The 19,272-nt window shown below is 35.9% G+C and overlaps 1 protein-coding gene across 22 annotated transcripts in view; it reads left to right on the plus strand.

Moving 5' to 3' along the window:
* Positions 1–19,272, plus strand: part of PHF21A (PHD finger protein 21A) — a 197,120-nt gene that overhangs the window by 23,245 nt on the left and 154,603 nt on the right. For 16 of the 22 annotated variants that reach the window (XM_086677582.1, XM_086677589.1, XM_086677590.1 and 13 more), the window contains exons 2-5: positions 5,154–5,194; positions 6,578–6,689; positions 12,308–12,451; positions 17,797–17,829. In XM_086677582.1, the coding sequence (XP_086533708.1) occupies positions 12,398–12,451; positions 17,797–17,829 (87 nt within the window). In that variant the 5' untranslated portion in view covers positions 5,154–5,194; positions 6,578–6,689; positions 12,308–12,397. Of the gene's footprint in view, positions 1–5,153; positions 5,195–6,562; positions 6,690–12,307; positions 12,452–17,796; positions 17,830–19,272 lie in introns of those variants that run through there. The other 6 variants (XM_086677577.1, XM_086677580.1, XM_086677579.1 and 3 more) reach the window with 3 other exon arrangements.

A 19,272-nucleotide genomic window follows, 5' to 3' on the forward strand; every position in this document is an offset into this window, starting at 1 on the left:
ACTTACACTTTTTTTCTGAGTATGATGGGAAGCCACTGGAGGATTTTGAATAGAGGAGTGACCAAATCTGTCTTGGGTTTTGAAGAGGCGCTCTGGCTGCTGAGAGAATAGACTGTGGCAAGACAAAGGTGGAATTGGAGAAGGAGGTTAGGAGGCTATTGTAATAATCTAGGTTAAAGGTGATGGTGGCTTGGACCAATGAAGTTGAAGTGGAGATGACACAAGTGGTCAAAGTCTGTGGATTGTTCAGGTAGAGGCAAGATGGTTGGCTGTTAGATTGGATATAGGATGTGGAAAACAGAGAAGTCAACCATGACTTTAAGGTTTTGGCCTGAACGGATAGGTAGTCCAGAATTTAGTTTTGAACTTGCTGAGCTTGAGAAACCTATTTGACAAGTGTTGAGTGGGCAGTCGGGTATATGAGTTTGGAATTCAGGGGAAAGGTCTGAGCTGGAGATAAAAATTTGGGAGTCGCCAGTGTACAGGTCCTTTTATAGCCATGAGAGTGGGTGAGATTACCTAACAAGAAGAGTTCCAAAAACTGAGCCCTGGGGCAGTTCAACATTTTGAGGTCTTGAGAGATGAGAACGAACCAGCATGAGAAATCCAGAAGAGTGGCCCGAGAGATTAGGAGGAAATCAAGATCAAGTGGTGTCCTGGGAGTCAGGAGAGAGTTTCAAGAAGGAAGTGATGATCAACTGGATCAAATAATACTGATCAAACATAGAAGTGAGGGATGAGACTTTTCTGTTGGCTCTAGCAATGGGGAGGTCATTGGTGATCTTAACAAGAATGGAGGGCAAAGCCCTAATGGAGTGAGTTCAATGGAGGATGAGAGGGGAGGAACTACAGACAGTGAGTATGGTTAACTCTGGGAGTTTTGCTATAAATGGGCGCATAGACATGGGGCGGTAACTAGAGAAGGATATGGAGTCAAGGGAGACTTTTTTTTTTTTTTAAGATGGAAGAAACAGAATGATCCTAGTGAGGGGGAAATTGATGCTTCTTGAGACTGAGGGGAGAAGTGCTAGAGACATGTCCATGAGAGAGTAAGATTAAGAGGGATGGGGGGACACAGGGATGATTATGACATCGAGACCTAACGACTAAATCTCATTAAGCAGAATTCTGTTTTTCCTTTTGAGTACTTACTTACATTTCAATTTATTTCAAACTTATTATGCTTTCTGTTGGAAGTTAGGAAGGGCAGATAAAAAGCAGTAAAACTTATTGTATATAAAATTAGTGTATCAGCTTGGTGTAGTAGAGGAGAAGAGATTGAATCTTCTGCGTAAGGTGACATTTTAAAGTGTCTTTGAATGACAATTATCTGTGCTATTCTAGTCCCTTATCAAAATTTATGATTGAGCACAGACTATAAACTTAATTGTTCAAACTTGTAGTGGGATGAATTTTAGCCTAATTTAAAACGATCTAATGTTAAACCTTTTTTCTGTAGAATTTGTTTATATTTTTCATATACAAAGGTTTTAGATATTTTTACAAAAGGTACTTAAGTTGTTATTAATCATCTCTGATTTATTGATGATATTTTAAATTTTACAACCATATTAGAAATCTGAATGATTCATTTCTTTACCAGCTCTAATTAAAGCAGCTACCTGTGAAGTTCTGGAGAGGTGAACCATCTTCAGTTTGCAAAAAATCATGGGAAGTTATGTTAGCAAGATAAAATTCATCTGTAAAAGCAAAGATAATTTCATTTAGTTCCACTTGTATGTTTTGAGTGTATTTTTTAAGAAAAAATCTATATTTGAAAATTTTAAGCAGATATGGTTCAAATTCATAACTACCTTAGCTATGAGTGTCAAGAGTATGTGAGAAACAAATTAAGTGGACTTTAAATCAGCTTAACATGAGGAAATCAAACTTGCATTTCAGACCTAAATACATTTTACATACAGATAGTGTTAAAATACACATTTACATACACATCTTTTTTGCTCACTCTTACTAAATTATAGAAATAAAATCTTTTCTTTTTCATCAGTTTCCAAAGGGTAGTTGATTAATAATCAGTCTTCAGAAGAAACACTTTGGTAGTTGTGATGCGTAGTGTTTAAGAATCACTAGTCTAAAAATAATTGACTTTTTTTTTTTTTTTTTTTTGGTATCTGAACCTCTTTGTAAACCTTATTAAAGCTGTGGGTCCTCTTCCCAGAATTCTTACACGTACAGAACTTAACATATAGTATTGTAGGATTGGCAGACCACTCTGAAACCCATTCATGAGGATCCCTTAGGCTTAACGGAGCTCAAATTTTAAGACCTGCCCTACATAGCTTACTAATATGATTTTTCCTTAAAAATTTATATGGAGACTTTTCCAAAGATATTTTGCCAGGATTTACTATAGTTTGTTTCTTAGAAGTGTTACTGCTGTGCCTGGTTAAGAGGCGGTGAGGTCTAGTGGAAAGGCCAGCTCAGTCAAAGGAATCTCCAGGTCTGTAAGCTTTTCTCCAGCTTTACAACCAATTGGTGTGTGACCTTCGGGGAAGTCACTTAACCTCTTAGGCTTTGATTTCCTATGTGCTATCTGCAGTCCCTGCAAGCAGTTTTATGAGTAGTTTTATGATACATTGGTTTCATGATGTCATGGTAAAATTCTTTATCAATTTGGGATTACCTCTGCGATTGATTTTTGGAGAAAATGCCCTAGAGATAAAGTGTACATCCATTGTGTCTTTTTACTAAATATGACTGTTTAGAAGAGTTGATGTGACTCTACTTTCTCAAATGCCACATAAGTAAAAGTAAAAATCCTAATTCTATCCTGATCACTTTGAGTTTCAGCATATTTTATATGTTTTGGTTATAAACCATTGTTATATGTGTTGGAATTGTCATTTCCAATTCTGTGGCTTGTTTTTTCATTCTCTTAATGGTGTTTTTTTTTTTTTTTTGATGAACAGAAGTTCTTAATTTAGTACAATATATCAATCTTTTCCCTTTCATTATGCTTTAAAATGGTAACATCTCTACTGTTTTTATCCAAAGTCATTCACTTAACAAATAATGCTGTGGGAGATTGATGCATAAGAAATTATCACCAGCATGAAAGAGCTAACGAGAAATGTTTAATAGGGAAAATAAGTGAAGAGTTAAGGGTCCACTCAATTCGTTCATTTAACAGATATTAATTGAGCATTTACTACGTGCCTGGTACTGTTCTGAGTAGTACAGAATCCTGTAGGTACCATCTGTAATGTTAATAAATCCCTTTTTTTTTTTTTAATTTTTTTTTTTTCAACGTTTATTTATTTTTGGGACAGAGAGAGACATAGCATGAACGGGGGAGGGGCAGAGAGAGAGGGAGACACAGAATCGGAAACAGGCTCCAGGCTCCGAGCCATCAGCCCAGAGCCCGACGCGGGGCTCGAACTCACGGACCGCGAGATCGTGACCTGGCTGAAGTCGGACGCTTAACCGACTGCGCCACCCAGGCGCCCCAAATCCCTTTTTTTAAGTGGAGATATTATTGACTCATATAACATTATGTCAGTTTTAGTTGTACAGCATAATGATTTGGTATGTGTACGTATTATGAAATGATTACCACAGTAAATTTAGTTAACATCTAAACTTTTACTTAACATTTAGTTACCACACAGTTACAATTTTTCTTTTCCTTGTGAAAATCTGCTTTTTAATAACCACATCATTCTACAGACCTTTGCATGATTTTTTTTTTCGTTGAAGTCATTCTAATCTTGGTGATTAAAATAGCCATTTATGTGGACTTGAGAACTTTCAGAAATACTGCTGCTAAAGAAAAGGCAGGATAAAACGGCAAATTGAATTTCTTTTGGAAATGTTAACTGCATGAATTGGGGCCCTTTTAAATTATCTCACTGTATGTTTGGTGTGACTATACATGATTAAATAAAAATTTATAATCTGGGTAACAAGATTTTTTGAAATATCCCTTGAAATGAGAACACTATTGGAGTAACATCAGTCAACAAACATACTGTGTTTAAAGCATAAGGAAGTTTCAGAGCATGTCATGTGGAATTTATATAACTTAATACTAAAATATTAGGAGAAAAGTTTTAATTTTTGTTTCCTAATGTTTTTTTTTTTAATTTTTTTTTTCAACGTTTATTTATTTTTGGGACAGAGAGAGACAGAGCATGAACGGGGGAGGGGCAGAGAGAGAGGGAGACACAGAATCGGAAACAGGCTCCAGGCTCTGAGCCATCAGCCCAGAGCCCGACGCGGGGCTCGAACTCACGGATCGCGAGATCATGACCTGGCTGAAGTCGGACGCTTAACCGACTGCGCCACCCAGGCGCCCCGCCTAATGTTTTTTTTAACTAAAAAAGAAGTTTGGGGTGGGGATGAGTTAAAAATAAACAATATAGCCTGACTTGACTTTTCTAACTTTGAAGTCAGCTTAATGGAGTTTAGTTAATCTTAAAAAAAAAAAAAAAAAAAAAAAACACAGTTGATAAAAGCGTCATTGAGCATTAGACTAAGGTCCCAAAACCTTAATTTTCTTTCTGGCTCTATCACTGATTAAACGTGGCATAGAGAAAGGCACGTTTGTGTTGTGTGGTTTACAGTCTGAAGTGGTGAGACTTGAAGGATGTGAATGAAAAGTGTAATTGAAATTACGATATGGGTAAAATGCTGTCAGTTTTAAAGGCTTATATAAGACAAGTCCATTTTGAGATTAATTGAAAAAAAGCCTTTTAAATAGACCAAACTAAGGGCCAGTGGTGTTAGCTTCGTTTGCTGGTATAAAGCCATGAACAGTGAAGGCCATTTGTTGGAGATGAGCCTGTATTTGTGTGTTATTTAGATGAGGTACCTTTTATTTCTGTGTGTCTCTTAGGAAAGGGAAACTGTCAACTACTTTTCCTTGTCTTGAAAAAACTGTGGAAAAATGAAAAATGGAAAATTAGAGATTTAACTGCCTTTGAATTTTTTCCTTGCTGTGAAAACTATGTCTCTTCCGTTTTTGGGGATTGGGGGGGGGGGTGGGATTGGTTAAAGCTTTGGGGATTTTTGTGTGTTTTGTTTTTTTCTTCTTAAAATCTGATAGAAATCTTTTAAGTCTTCAGCTTTTGATGACATGTCCTAAATCTGTGTTTATAGTCTAATTCCATTTTCCCCTTCTTCTGCTGTAGGGAGCAAGAGAGCTGAAGGACAGCCAGTTTCCCCAAAATTGGTAAGTCCTTTCTTGAGGCAGGCCTAGTGTGCCTGATGCTAGTTGGGTAATAATTCAAATGTTCAGTGATTTTTTTTTTTTTTTTTTGCAAAAAAGCTTTCTCCCAGAAATGAGGCTTTACTGTTTGCACTGAGTGAAAGTGAATTTTTGTCTAATTTCACATAGCTATATCGCAAATGCATTTGTGTTTCTAATAATACTGCTAGGCTTGCATGTTCCTACATTCGATAACCTGTTAAAATGTAAAGGTCCCCTTTGCCAAAAATGTCCTTAATGCGGTGGTTAGAGCTGAAAATTCTGAAGTCAGGAATTTCAAAAGTTAAGGTTCCTATTGTGTTTTGTATTACTTAATATGCTGTTAAATTTGATGGCCTTAGTATATATGTGAAATGGCTAGGTTAATGTAACTATGGGAACCTTGACTTTGAAATTTGGGACTCCTAAGCATTTATATCCTTAAATTTAATGTTGGATTGGCTTCATGTCTGATGGTACATTTTCAGTGTGTGTTGTTTGTATAATTCCAAATGAGGAAAGAATAAAAAGAGAGAGAGTGAAACGTAGCAGTGTGAGGGCATAGAGGCAAACACATTTTTTCCTTAATACCTGCTTTAATATCTACTCTAACAGCTTATAAGTTGTCACACTTAAGTAATTTTTTTGAATGTCTCATTCAGGATTGCACATTGCGCAGGGCAGTCTAGTGACTAAGAATCAAACAAATATCAACCTTATTTGGAGAGCATGTATTATGATAAAAAAAAAATAAACAAGAGAGCTGGAAAAGGATAGTTCCCTGATGCAAGGCTACTTCTTTTTGTTTTTGTTTTTGTTTTTTAAATTCTCTCTCTCAATTCATAATTAACTTAGTGGCTGGAGTAGATATTTGGTTAAGGCTTCATTTTGATAATTTACTGTCCTTGAGGTGTTTCTCTTATCTTTTAGGGATTGGGCTTTGAACATGAAAGGGAGGCATTTGAACCAGTTAACCTTACATCTGACTACCTTTTTATTCTACTTGCCTTTCCCTCATGGAACCTTTTTAAATAAATAATCACGAACCTGTAGCCCTTTTCTTTGAGATGTGATAGAATCACAGAATCTTAGAGAAGGGACCTTAAGGGCTTTCTCTTCCAGCCTTTTACCAGTGTGGCAATTTCTTCTCCTGTGTCCCTGTCAGATTGTTATTCGGGTACATATTGAATACTACATTTTAAAAAAAAGTGTAGCTCATTACTTTCTGTAATGTATTCTGAGCAATTCTAGTTCCACAGAAATGAGTAAATATTATTGAGGTGGGGCGGGGGTGGGAAAAATGTTCTGTGGTCAAATAATTTGGGAAATGCTGCGTTAAACAAAGTTAAACAGGTTTCTTTACTGCAGGACTTCTCAGAACCTTTAATATGCTAATGTGCATTGTGAATCTCCAAGAGGGGGATATGATATGCAGCATTCTTGAATACTTCTAATGACAGGGAGCCCACTACCTCATAAGGTAACCCATTCCTTTTTTGTACAGCTCTAATCCTTAGCTCTTCCTTAAATTGATCTGAAATCTATCCTCCCATAACTTCCACTTCTATTAAATTCTTACTGGTTATGCCGAGACCACCACATACTCTTGTGTTACCCTTTGTGTAGTAAATATGTATATGATTCTGGCCAGGACTGTTTTTAATCATTAAATAGCATTCTAGTAAATGTGTCAACCAACTCTAAAATCTCGGCCTCATTGTCACTATGTTCTTAGACACTCCTCTCCAGCCTCCTTCATTCTGAATTTCTTTGAGTTTTTAAATTTACTCCCAGTGTTCTTGTTGTTGGGTATAGTTGGGATGATTTTAGTGGATGTGCTTGATTTCTGTAAAGGGTAAGAAATAGAAGAATGTGTGTGTGTGTTGGCTAGGCCTGGGCCTGGGAGGCTGAGGTAGAAACTACATATCAGAATGAACATCGGTGGTAGGGAGAGATACAGACCCTGCAGTGGACCTGGGAAAGAGAGGGTGCTGTTGGGAAACCTGACTTGACCCTGTGTTGCAGTGGTAGGACCTGTGTAGGTATTCCTTTTCTTTTTCTAAATGAGGATCTAGCCTCTCCCCCAAAAAACCAAAGCACAGAGAGGAGAGATATATATATTCAAACACATTCAGACATTGTCATAAATCTAATTGTGTGTGTATGCATGTATAAATCTCATACAGTGGTTAGGAAACATCAGTCTCACTAGCTGAGGTGATTTTTGTCAACAGCTAATTAATACCAGGATTTGAGCAGAGGAACTTTGGCAGCTTCAGAAGGTAGCCTCTGAAATCAGGATTGCCAGGCTCTTTGTGTAGTAGCCTTTTCTGTTGATATGTGGAGTGTCATCAAAGAAATGCCACCATGAAAATAAGAAACAAGTATTGCATTGTTTTCTTAATGTAATTTTTATTCATATTAATAAATGTTAGGTTTTTTTAATTTTTTTTTTTTTTTTTTTTTTTTTTTTGAGAGAGAGTGAGAGCAGGGGAGGGGCAGAGAGAGAGAGGGACACACAGAATCCGAAGCAGGCTCCGGCGTCTGAGCAGTCAGCACAGAGGCCAACGCAGGGCTCGATTTCACGATGACCTGAGCCAAAGTTGGACGCCCAACTGACTGAGCCACCTAGGTGCCCCAGATGTTAGTTTTCAATAAATGTTTCTAAAGAGTTTATTATTTTTAGTATCTGTAATAATTTTTCGCACTATTAGTTAAAAGTTAAAGATATTGTATCTCTTAGCATTCTAGATACACAGTAAGAAATGACTATTTTGTACAAATTGAAACTTAATATTTTAGTATTAGACGTATGATGAGTAAGGACACATAAATCTGTCAAGACTTTCTACTTTTTTTTTTTTCTTAAAGTAATCTCTACACCCAACATGGGGCTCGAACCTAACAACCCTGAGAGTCGCATGTACTGATTGAGCCAGCCAGGCACCCCAAGACTCCACTTTTGATCTATGTATTACTCAGAATACTCTTTAGAGTAGGTTTGTTTAATTTTTTAAAAAAAGAAGTAGAGGGGCGCCTGGCTGGCTCTGTCAGTAGAGCATGCGACTCTTGATTTCAGGGTCATGAGTTTGAGCCCCATGTTGGGTGTGGAGTTTACTTTTAATCAAAAAAAAAAAAAAAGTGGAACCTTACACCAAGTAAATATTTGGTATAGAGAACACTGAGCTGTCCATTTTTAGGGAATGCAGTCTGAGGGCACAGTGATTTATAGTCTTAATGTTAAAGAAAACTTGATAGATGACTTGAGTTTTGATTGGAAAAAAGGTTTATTCCAATTCAGGAGCAGAGCATTGTTTCTTAGTAGTCAGTTCAGAGGTACAGCATCACTACATCATTAGATTGCTAATGAAAGACATATATCTCTAAGCAGGACTATACCTGGTAAAATAGTGGGAAGTCCCTTTCTTAGAGAATTGGATAACAGGAAAGCCTACATACAGTCTTCTCAGCAATATACTGTTTTGAGAAGTTTATTACAAAGTTTGTGTGTATGAACAAGAGTTAAGTATGTTAAGAATAGTGTAGAACTTTGTAGTTTACAAAGGGCTTTTCATAGAAGTTCATCCCTTTTAAAACTCCTAATGCTTTGATGAAGTAGATGATATCTGTTCCCATTTTTCTGATTTATAAGCAAACAAATTAAAACCCTGAGGCTGAGAGTAGTTACACAGCAAGTAAATGAAATTTGTTTGTTCATTTGTTTTTTGGGGGATAGTGAGTGTTCTTTCCAGATAGCACAGCTCCTTTTTTAGTGGGATTTGGTTATTACTTTTATTTTGTTGGTTTGTGGAGTTTTTATTTGTTCATGTTTTTGTTTTTTTTGTTACTTGAAGGTGAGAGGCCGCTAGGTGTCCCAGTAGTTTGACATGTACCGTTTTGAAGGTAACAGATGTTGGTATATTGTGCTAGGCAATTGCCCTCTGTGACTGTAGCATTTAGAGCTTCTGGGTATCTCCATAGAGTGTGTCGATTACTGCTTTGTGAGTTTGTTTATATTTACCTTGTAGCAACTGGTTTGTTAGTTTTAACTTACTGGAATTGGTCAAAATATGATAAATCATCTTTTTACAAATTTAGTAAATAAAACCTTTTTTATGATGCCATTAACTGCCCCCAAATAGTCTTCATATGACAGCACATAAGTTGTCTATGCCCCCAAAATATTTTTTAAAAGGATTTAACACATTCTTGCCTTGTTTTGGTAAGCTATAAATATATGTATATAATTTATTCCTAGAGGTTGAGACCAGTCTCTTAAAACTGCTATCCAGAAAGAGAACTTTTTGAAGATGTAGGATATAAAATGAATCTTCTAATCCCTTCGTAAGTTTTTCTATAACAAGCCACTCACTTTTTTAACCCTTCAGTGTTATTTTGAAAGAAAAGGAATAATTGGCATTTAGTCATTGCCAAATAAAATTTTGTGCCTCTTTGTGTCTCTAATAAGCAGACAACAATCTGATGAAGGAATAAAAGCTGTCAGCTCCTCATTAACTTGAGTTACAGGCTTCATATCCTGCGAGGCACTTTTTGACATTTAGAGCCTTCAGGTTAAATCCTGGTTTTACTTTTTCTTTTCCTGAACACTTTGTTTCATCACTACCAAATTTTCTGAGGCTTTAGCTATGCTCAGTTAATTTTTTTTTAATTTAAAAAGAACTGCATATTTTCTGTGGAAAAATTTAAAACATCAATACTCTGAAAAATTGAAAGTAAATAACCTTTAGTGCTACCACCCAGAGAAAACCAGGAGCAAATTACGAAAGTGCCACCTGACCTGTCCTCTTGACAGCTCAGAGTATTCTTATTTCTACAAGTCTTTGTCAGTTTGATAGACAAAACTTACCTTCTTGAAATTTACATTTCTGTGACTATTGAAGATGGATGTTTTTCATGTTTGTTGGCCCTTCTTATTCTTCTGAGTTGCTTTTTCATATTTTTAAAATTAATTTGTGAGCACTCCCAATATATAATTTATGTTAACCCTTTGTTATGTATAAGTTTCTATATTGTAAATTCTCCATGTTTTTAACCTGCCCTTTGTTTCCAGAGTTTTTATCTTGACTTGAAGTGTGATGTTTTATGTTACTACCAGTAAAAGTAAATATGGCCTTTCTATTGTTGAAAATATCCCATTAACTTCAAAGTGATTCTTAATTTGACAAAAATTATAAGGAATCAATTTTGGACATATTTTCTGATAGTACCTTGCAAAAGTTAAAACTAACTCAACTAGATCAGGTACTGTTTTCAGGAATAACTCTAATACATGTAAGTTACAAGTTTGAGTAGGGAGGTGGTTTTTAGCATTTAAAATTAAACTGGGGGCACCTGACTGGCTCAGTTGGTAGAGCATGTGATTCTCAGTCTTGGGGTTTTAAGATCGAACTGCACGTTGGATGTAGAGATAACTTACAAATAAAATCTTTATAAAAAAAGCAAAATTAGAGTGATAGTATAGTCTTAGCGTTTGCTTTTGTTTGTAAACTTACATGACAGCAAAAACAGTTATTAGTCTTAGTAGCTTTATGATTCGGATATTTATTACAGCTCCTTAGATTTTCTAAGATAGTAAGTAGCTAAAAAACTGCTTTTGTAGTTTGTTCATCAAAATATGTCTCCTTGTCCAAATTATCTCCCCTAAACATAATGCTTTTTTTGGTTGATAAGTTTTTTGGCCAATAGTATCATTGTACAGTGGTCCTTTCCTAGTCTCCATATATGTAAGTTTGAAGGAATTTTACATTTTTGAAACTTACTGTTTTTTAAGTTAGAGTGTTTTGAGATTACATAACATAGCACATAAATCCTAGGGGAGAGATTGCCAGTGATGTTTTAAGTCTAGTGAGATTAAGCAAATGTAATGAAAATTAATGTTCACAGGAATATATTGTACAGTTAATGATTCTACTATAACTGTTAAGTCAGGGAAAAATTAGGTTGAATACGGACTTGATTCATAGATAAATAATTTTTGGAAAGTGCACAGATTATGAATCTTATTGAATTGGTTTAAGGAGTAGTGGTTCTTCTAAATTCCCGATTGTTCCCTTCCTCAGTTTGTAAGAATGCTGAAAAGCTGCTCTAACTACTACAGGTTTTATAGTTAACAAAGAAGAAAAGAGAAAGAAGTAAAGTTTAAATTTATTCTGGCAAAAGCAAACTTTTGCTTTGGGAGGGTACCTAAAATCACGTCTAAGGCCACATTCAAGAAAAAAAATGAAAAGAGAAATTAGCTGTTGAGTTCATGTAAATTGTAACACTGATGAGCAGAGCAGAATGGGAGGGTTCACATTCACAAATCTAGACTTTTGACATTATCCCACTTGCAGTTACACACACAGCCACAAGAGATGCGCTGACGGGTTTGAAGAAGATGGTGTTCGTTGTCAAGCTGGAAGTGTCTAATCTGCTAGACCACCACCTCTATAGATTTATTTTTTAACATGCCTGTCTTAACTTTGTGGAAAGCACAGTTACATTGCATTGTGCCTGTGTAAAGTATTAATTCGGTAAATGTAAACCTGTAAGGGACACCAGAATTTTCCTGTTTTCAGTTTTATTTTTAAAATAGTATTGAGAACCCATCCAGATGAAAGTACCCTGGCCTTCTTTAACCTCTGAGAGACCCTGAACTTCCCAGTTCACTCTGTGTGATGAAAAATATAGAACCCTGTTGTTATGTGTCTCTAAGACTGTGTGTCCTGGGTGGTTGTAGTCTCGCCCTCTAGGTTCCCAGCTCATCTGGGGCAGAAGTGGTCTTGTTCAGCTCTGTATCCTCAGAATGTGTATGTACCACAGTGCTGAGCATCTCAGCATGCTTAGATGCCTTCATGACCAGAGTACGCACTTTTCCCCCCATTTCTTACTTATTTGAAGTGTTCTGTAGAGGAATGTTCAAAGAATAAAATCCAGAAAGTTTTGATACTAGTTCAGTATAAAACTATTCATTTTGGGAAGAAATCTGTTTAGGAAGTGTCATGCCCTGTGTTAGAACATCAAATAATTTTCAACTAATATAACTTATTTAATATGAATATTTCCTTTGTTACCAAAAACATCTTGTGATCTCTACAGCTGCAGTGAGAAGAGGAGTTTGTTATTTTAAACGGAGGCTGAAGAAACTGTAGACTTAGCAGACATAAGAGAAAGTGGAGAAGGTGGAGGATGGAGTTGCAGACTCTACAGGAGGCTCTTAAAGTGGAAATTCAGGTTCACCAGGTATGTTCCATTATTGGCTTCTCCCATGTTGTGTTATTAAGTAATGGCTAAGATTAGTAAACTGGCCCATCTCTGAATGTCAGGAGTTTTTAACAGTATTTCAGACAGTTGTCCAAGAGCCATGTCGTTGGCTTTCTATCACTGTGTAACAAACTCACTGATAATACTTTTAAGAACTTTACTTTAGGGGAACGTGGGGGGCTCAGTCAGTTAAGCATCTGACTTCGGTTCAGGTCATGATCTCATGGTTCATGAGTTCAAGCTCTGCGTCGGGCTCTGTGCTCACAGCTTGCAGCCTGGGGCCTGCTTTGGATTCTGTGTCTTCCTTTCTCTTTGCCCTTCCACCTCTGTCTCTGTCTCTCTCAAAAATAAATAAACATTTGCAAAACAAATTAAAAAGAAAAAAGAACGTTAATAAAATATTCCTGGCTTCCTTTCTAGAGAAAACAACGGCATGTTTTTTTTATATGCCAAAGGTGTTAAAAAAAAAAAAAAGCTATTTTTATCCTGTGTTTTGGTTCATCTGAAGACTTTGTTCATGTGCCTTGACTTGTATGTTTTAAGTAATGAGACATGTTTGACTGTCATTTATACCAAAGTTTTTATGCATAACTCAGCTTTATACCTTGATTCCAATCTCTAGTAAACAAAACATCCCATGTTTAAATTTCAAATTTCACAATTCTTACAATTTACCTCAGGTATACATAGGCTAAACAAATCTTAAAAGTATATAAGTAAAATTACATTAATAATTACTTTTATATAATATCAATAAAAATATTAAATATGTATAATATATTTTATATGTATATACATCTTATTTAATATAACTGTAACCCAGACATAAAGCTATCCTTAAATAACAGCCTCATTAACATTTATTTTTGTAAGCAGAATATCACTGTCTATATCCCTTTTCTAGACATTAGCTGAATGTGGTCCTAGGTTCAAGATAAATGCATACACACACACACACAATTAAAAGTGGTAAATGATAATGAATTGACTACTTTTGAATGTTTGGGGCATGGGAGTAGAAAGGAGAAAGGGACTAATTTTCTAAAGGTGTTTTTCCTAGGTATAGTTTCTCTTGTTTTACCTGAATAGTTTAAGGTTAACTTCTGAAATTGTTGGTAACACACCTGGGGGGTTTGATAACTACTAAATTTGCACGTTGCTTAGATTAAGGTGGATGAGAATTTACAGGAAAGCTTCAAAGGCATACACACACACACACACACACACACACACACAAAGTCTCTGTGTGTTCAGAATCCCTGCTGCTGCTTTGGATCTGTTAAACTCTTGCTCAGCAGTAGTCTTACAGTTTGCTGTGTACAGGTGGGCTTTTCTGTGTGAAGAGTGTTTTGTTTTATGGTAATTGTAAGAAATTTAGTATATAATAAGTTATGCACATTTTATTTCATTTGGCCTTGCTTCTGTTAGTAATTGGGAATAAAAATCTGTTTATAAAAATAAGTTTGTCTTTTTCCCAGGTTGTAAGTATTTTAACCAAGAGGTGTGTGGAATACTTAATTTGGCTGAATGGAAAATGACAACAGTTAAATTCACAATTTGTTCACAGCTTACATCATCACAGAGGAAATTTCTGGAGAACAATAATCAATCTGAAATTTGTATGGATCAAAGATATTTAATAAAGTTGTACATGATTTCAGGAGATATTCCTCCTCTCAAGAAACAAATTGAACTAAATTACTAAAAATGAGAATTCTTAAATATTATTGGGGCACCTGGGGGGTGCCTCCGTGGCTCAGTTGGTTAAGCATCCTACTTTGGCTCAGGTCATGATCTCACGGTTCATGGGTTCAAGCCACATGTCAGGCTGTGTGCTGACAACTTGGAACCTGGAGCCTGTTTCGGATTCTGTGTCTTCCTCTCTCCCTGCCCCCCCCCCCCCCGACTTGTGCTCTGTCTCTCTCTCTCTCTCTCTCAAAAAAAATAAACATTAATTAAAAAATTAGAGGGGCGCCTGGGTGGCGCAGTCGGTTAAGCGTCCGACTTCAGCCAGGTCACGATCTCACGGTCCGTGAGTTCGAGCCCCGCGTCAGGCTCTGGGCTGATGGCTCAGAGCCTGGAGCCTGTTTCCGATTCTGTGTCTCCCTCTCTCTCTGCCCCTCCCCCATTCATGCTCTGTCTCTCTCTGTCCCAAAAAATAAATAAACGTTGAAAAAAAAAAATTAAAAAAAAAATTACATATTATTTTGTTTTATATTTTCCATTCAAGCATAGCATTTTATGAAAATTACAATTATGAAAAAATTTAATGTTTTTTGTTTTAAAATCTAATTTAATTTGTTGGCCCAAAAGGGATATATATAATATTCTTCTGAAAGTTATCCCAGTGTCCTAATATTTACATCGCCTATTTCCCCTTATATTTAACTATTTTTTAGCATAAATCAGAGCTTTTATAGTCATCCTTAATTATTACATATTTTGTTTGTACAATAATAATCATTTATATGTTGATGGCTAATACTTTTAACTTATATACTTACAAAACATTTTCACTGTAATTACATTTGGAATATTATTTTGGGAAAAAATTAAGTATTCACAGTAAATACAAGTGACCTGTCTTGTTTGTAAATCTGATGTTGTTATTCTGGTTGGGCATGTGTTAAGCTCCATGATCACTGATCATGACGAGTTCAGGAATGCCAGAAATGTCATCAAAGTAGGCACTGGCTATTAGGCTGAGGCCAGAGCCAGGTCATATATTTGACTAAATGCCGGAGCAAAAGCCACCCCTTTTGTATTTCCAGTAAGGGATGGAATTAGGGCTGAAACGGAGTTTACTGGATAGATGCATGTTAGGAAAATATTGCTGTGGTAGACGTATGTTTTTGTTCTTTATGGACAGGGAGATGGCTAAGAAACTAGCAATGTACACATGGTTGATGTGGAGTAAATGTTTAAATCATAATGGTTTGTGATGGGCATCTCATCTCTTTTGAGAAATTGCCTTTTGATTATTCTCATACAGATTTGATAGAAGCCGTATTTGAACTTTTGGAGTATTTACTTTACATGAAACGGAGATTGGTATAAAGCAGAGGTTAGCAAACTTTTTCTGTAAAGGGCCACATAGTAAAATTTTTTATACTTTGCGAGTCATTTATGGTCTCTGTCACTACTCTGCTGCTGTACAGACAATGCAGTGTCCCAATAAACTTTATTTATAAAAACAGGTGGTAGGCAGAATTTGCCTATGGGCTGTAGTTTATGCCCACCTTTGGCATAAAGTATGTTCTCATAAAAATTGCTGCATTCTTGCAAAAGAAAGTAGCTTAATGTTGATAACACGGTGTCAGCTTAAAGTCACTAGGGATTTGGATGGTCTAGTTAAGTTGCCCAGCTTGTCCTGACCTGCCTCTGATTATCTCAAATGCAGCTTGACTACTTATAGATAGAAAAATTGGTTTATTTATTTCCTCCAAGAATGAGGGCTTAATGTGGTTATCAGTCAGTTTTTAAGTTCCAGTGTCATGGAAGAAAACCTTTTTTTGGCTTTAAAAAGGCAACTTTAGTGTAGTAGCCAACTCTCTAGTAGTTAAGGTAAAAAAAAAGAAACAAAACCAAGGACCTTTTTCATTGAAGAGTGTGGCTACCCTTGAGGCTGCACTGGCAAAAATGTGTATGTATAAGGCATGTTTCAGTTTCACTGAACTCTTAGAATGTGTGTTATTACTGTTTTGTAGATTAAGGCCAGGATGTAGAAGAGTTACTCCTGTCACATATGAAGTAGAATATAGTAACATATACCTTCTGTTGCCAACCTCGGCTATCCCGAATGTATCTTAGTACCTGAATTAAGACTCTTGACCGTCTACAGTAAATATTAGAAGTCACTCACGAGAGAGTATACATTTTACTCAAGGGGCATTTCTTAAGCTATTACAACCTATTCGATCATCTTAGAATTAGTTCATTGAGCATATCACACAGCAGATCATAAGTAGCAAATTTGAGTTGGGGTTCAAGGGCTCTTGGAGGAGACATAATAATATTAGCAAGATTTGCTAGCTAACTCCTTGGCATTACAGAGTAGACCGAAAGGGGTGCCTGGCTGGCTCAGTCAGTAGAGCATACAACTCTTGATCTCAGGGTTGTGAGTCCAAGCCCCAGGTTGGGAGTGGAGCCTACTTTAAAAAAAAAAAAAAAGTAGACTAAAAAACTAAAATGCAGACCTGAGAACTCCTTAAATCATAGCAGTGAGGGGCCTTTATTGTAAGGACCTATTGTGTTGTTTATGGAATAGTATACTAATTGATATAATCATGCCTGTATCAATAAAAGCTGACTTTTGTTTCTATTTAAGAAGGCAGATTACATATTTTAGAAATATTTTATGACTAACAAATGTAAAAGTACCTTGTCACTCAAAGAGAGGGACAGATTTTTTAGTTACATGAAAAATTCACTTAGGGAACAGCTTATTCCCAGATACTTTTAGGAATCAGCCTGGTATTTTTTTATCCTTCAAATTCTTCTCTCCCCGGGTATTGTTACCTTTGGGCAGTGATGCTTTTAGAGGTTGGGTTAGGTCAACAGACATCCATTTTTCTTTCCTTTTCATTTATTTGGACTTCTGCTTTCCTAAGTAAAGGTCTTTCTCGTTAAGTATTCTGGTAGCACTCTCCTTTCCAGAGGAACCCAGGTAGGTACAGTTTTGTCTTGTTCCTTCACTTCCTTACTTTTAAATAAATACTGAGCATCACTGCTCCACTTAGTACACCCCCCCCCCCCCCCGCCCCCAGAGGATAGTGGCAAAGTCGAATCTGACACTAGGCTCCTTTTGTGGTTAAGAACCAAACCAACAGACTTGCCAAATCTGTACTTTGCTGTATACAAACAGGCCTGTTTTGTTATGGAAGCAGCTTCTTTCCAGGCCTTTTGGGACTCTAAACAATGACAACATTTTAAAGGGATGTTTGGCTTTTGGAACATCCAGCTTGCTTAAATTGCTTTTTTAAAGCCCCCATCCCCCACTACATCTCCAGTTTTGTTAAAAGCAGGAGGTTTTCATTTCAAAGTGGTAGTTTTATATATGTATAATATAATATAATATATTAATATGTTATTAATATATAGCAATATAATATGTTAATATAACATAATATATTAATATTATATATACGAGGAAGAGTATCTCATTAACCTTTTATATGGATCATAGACGCTTTTGGTCTATTCTGATTGCATGTTTTTCATTTTTTTGTGTGGAGTTAAAACTTTAGATTTTGGGGGCCAAGTCTGATTAGCCATAGTGGGTTAATATGGAAGACTAATGGCTCTTTTTCTCTCTTTATCACCAGAAACTGGTTGCTCAAATGAAGCAGGATCCACAGGTAAAATACTACTTTTATTTTTTTTAATTTTTAAATGAAAACAATTTAAAATAAAGTAACCATAACATACTAAAATACAGACCAGCACTTAAGTTTTAAAAACTATCTCATCTCTGACAGCAATTATTTTTAGCATATTGGTTTTCATGTCATAAGGGTTGAGAAAAATCCAGTCATTCTATTATAGTGTAGCTATTATCATTTCATCTTTGTTTCATCATCACTTTATATTAATTGCTTTGAGTATTTGGGAGAAAAATTGAGAGTTAATACTCTTCATGTAGCTTAAATTCTATTTCCATAAGCATACTTATTTAGATTCAGAGTTTATGAGGCTTTCTGTAGTCTCCGAATTATTGTATATGGTCCAGAACCATTCTCATCTTGTCATAGTTTATAGTACAGAACACTTAAATACTTAACTCTATGGCTAAATAAGTTCAGAATAATTTTTAAAAATCTTAAAAAAATTTTTTATCTTTGAAAGAGCCCTTAAAGAGGGTTTTAAAAGTACCTTATGTAACAATCCAGCAGATCTTACCTTCTTTCTAAATTCTCATAGGAGTTTTTGACTTAGGCATTTTATTCTCTGTCCCTGAAGAGAAATCTTCCTCAAATGTTATCTGGTCTTTAGGGTGCCCGAGTGGCTCAGTTGGTTAAGCACCCAACTCTTGATCTCTCCTTAGGTCTTGATCTCAGCTCAGGTCTTGATCTCAGGGTCAAGAGTTCAAGCCCCATGTTGGGCTCTGTGCTGGGTGTGAAGCCTACTTTAAAATAAAAAAGTTATCTTGTCTTTGATGATTATATTTATTGTTCAGGAAGTGTCTCCTTTGCAGCCGTTGTTAGTGGGTCATAAGTTTGGAGAGTATCAGACCCTCAGGATTTGTTTACCCATAATCTGTTTACAGAACACTTAGATCCATTATATATATATGTAAATATATCTATATATATATGTAGATATTTTTAACTTGTTAAACATACCATACATGCCTTATTGTAAAATTAAGAAAATAAGTTTTTGGTTGAAGAATGGTACTGAAACAGATTGATTTTTGGAAGTGGGAAATATATCCATTTCTACAAAAATTTAGCAGCCGGTGGCCTGTCGTGTTTTAACATAATCCATTGGCTTTGAGAGCTAGCGTTGATAGCCCATACTTAACTCCTGTTTGACAGTCCAACTTCTTTGAGAAGCTTTTCCATCTTTATTTATTTTTTAAAGTATATAAAAATTTAAATTAGATGTAGAGAATCAAGAGGCAGTAGACCTTAGATAAGTAGTCTCTTTTATATTTAATATGGTAACTTACATTGTCAGCAACTGAAATATTATTAGAAAATATTAGCATTTCTGATATAGCTGGTGGTCCTGTAACAGAGCAGTCTTAACTCAGAGAATCTGAGGGGGGCAGAAAGTTGTTGAACAATCTTATGAGTGAT

Source organism: Puma concolor, chromosome D1 (assembly GCF_028749965.1).
Source record: "Puma concolor isolate L17-30 chromosome D1, mPumCon1.1.hap2, whole genome shotgun sequence".
Classification (NCBI taxonomy): domain Eukaryota; kingdom Metazoa; phylum Chordata; class Mammalia; order Carnivora; family Felidae; genus Puma; species Puma concolor.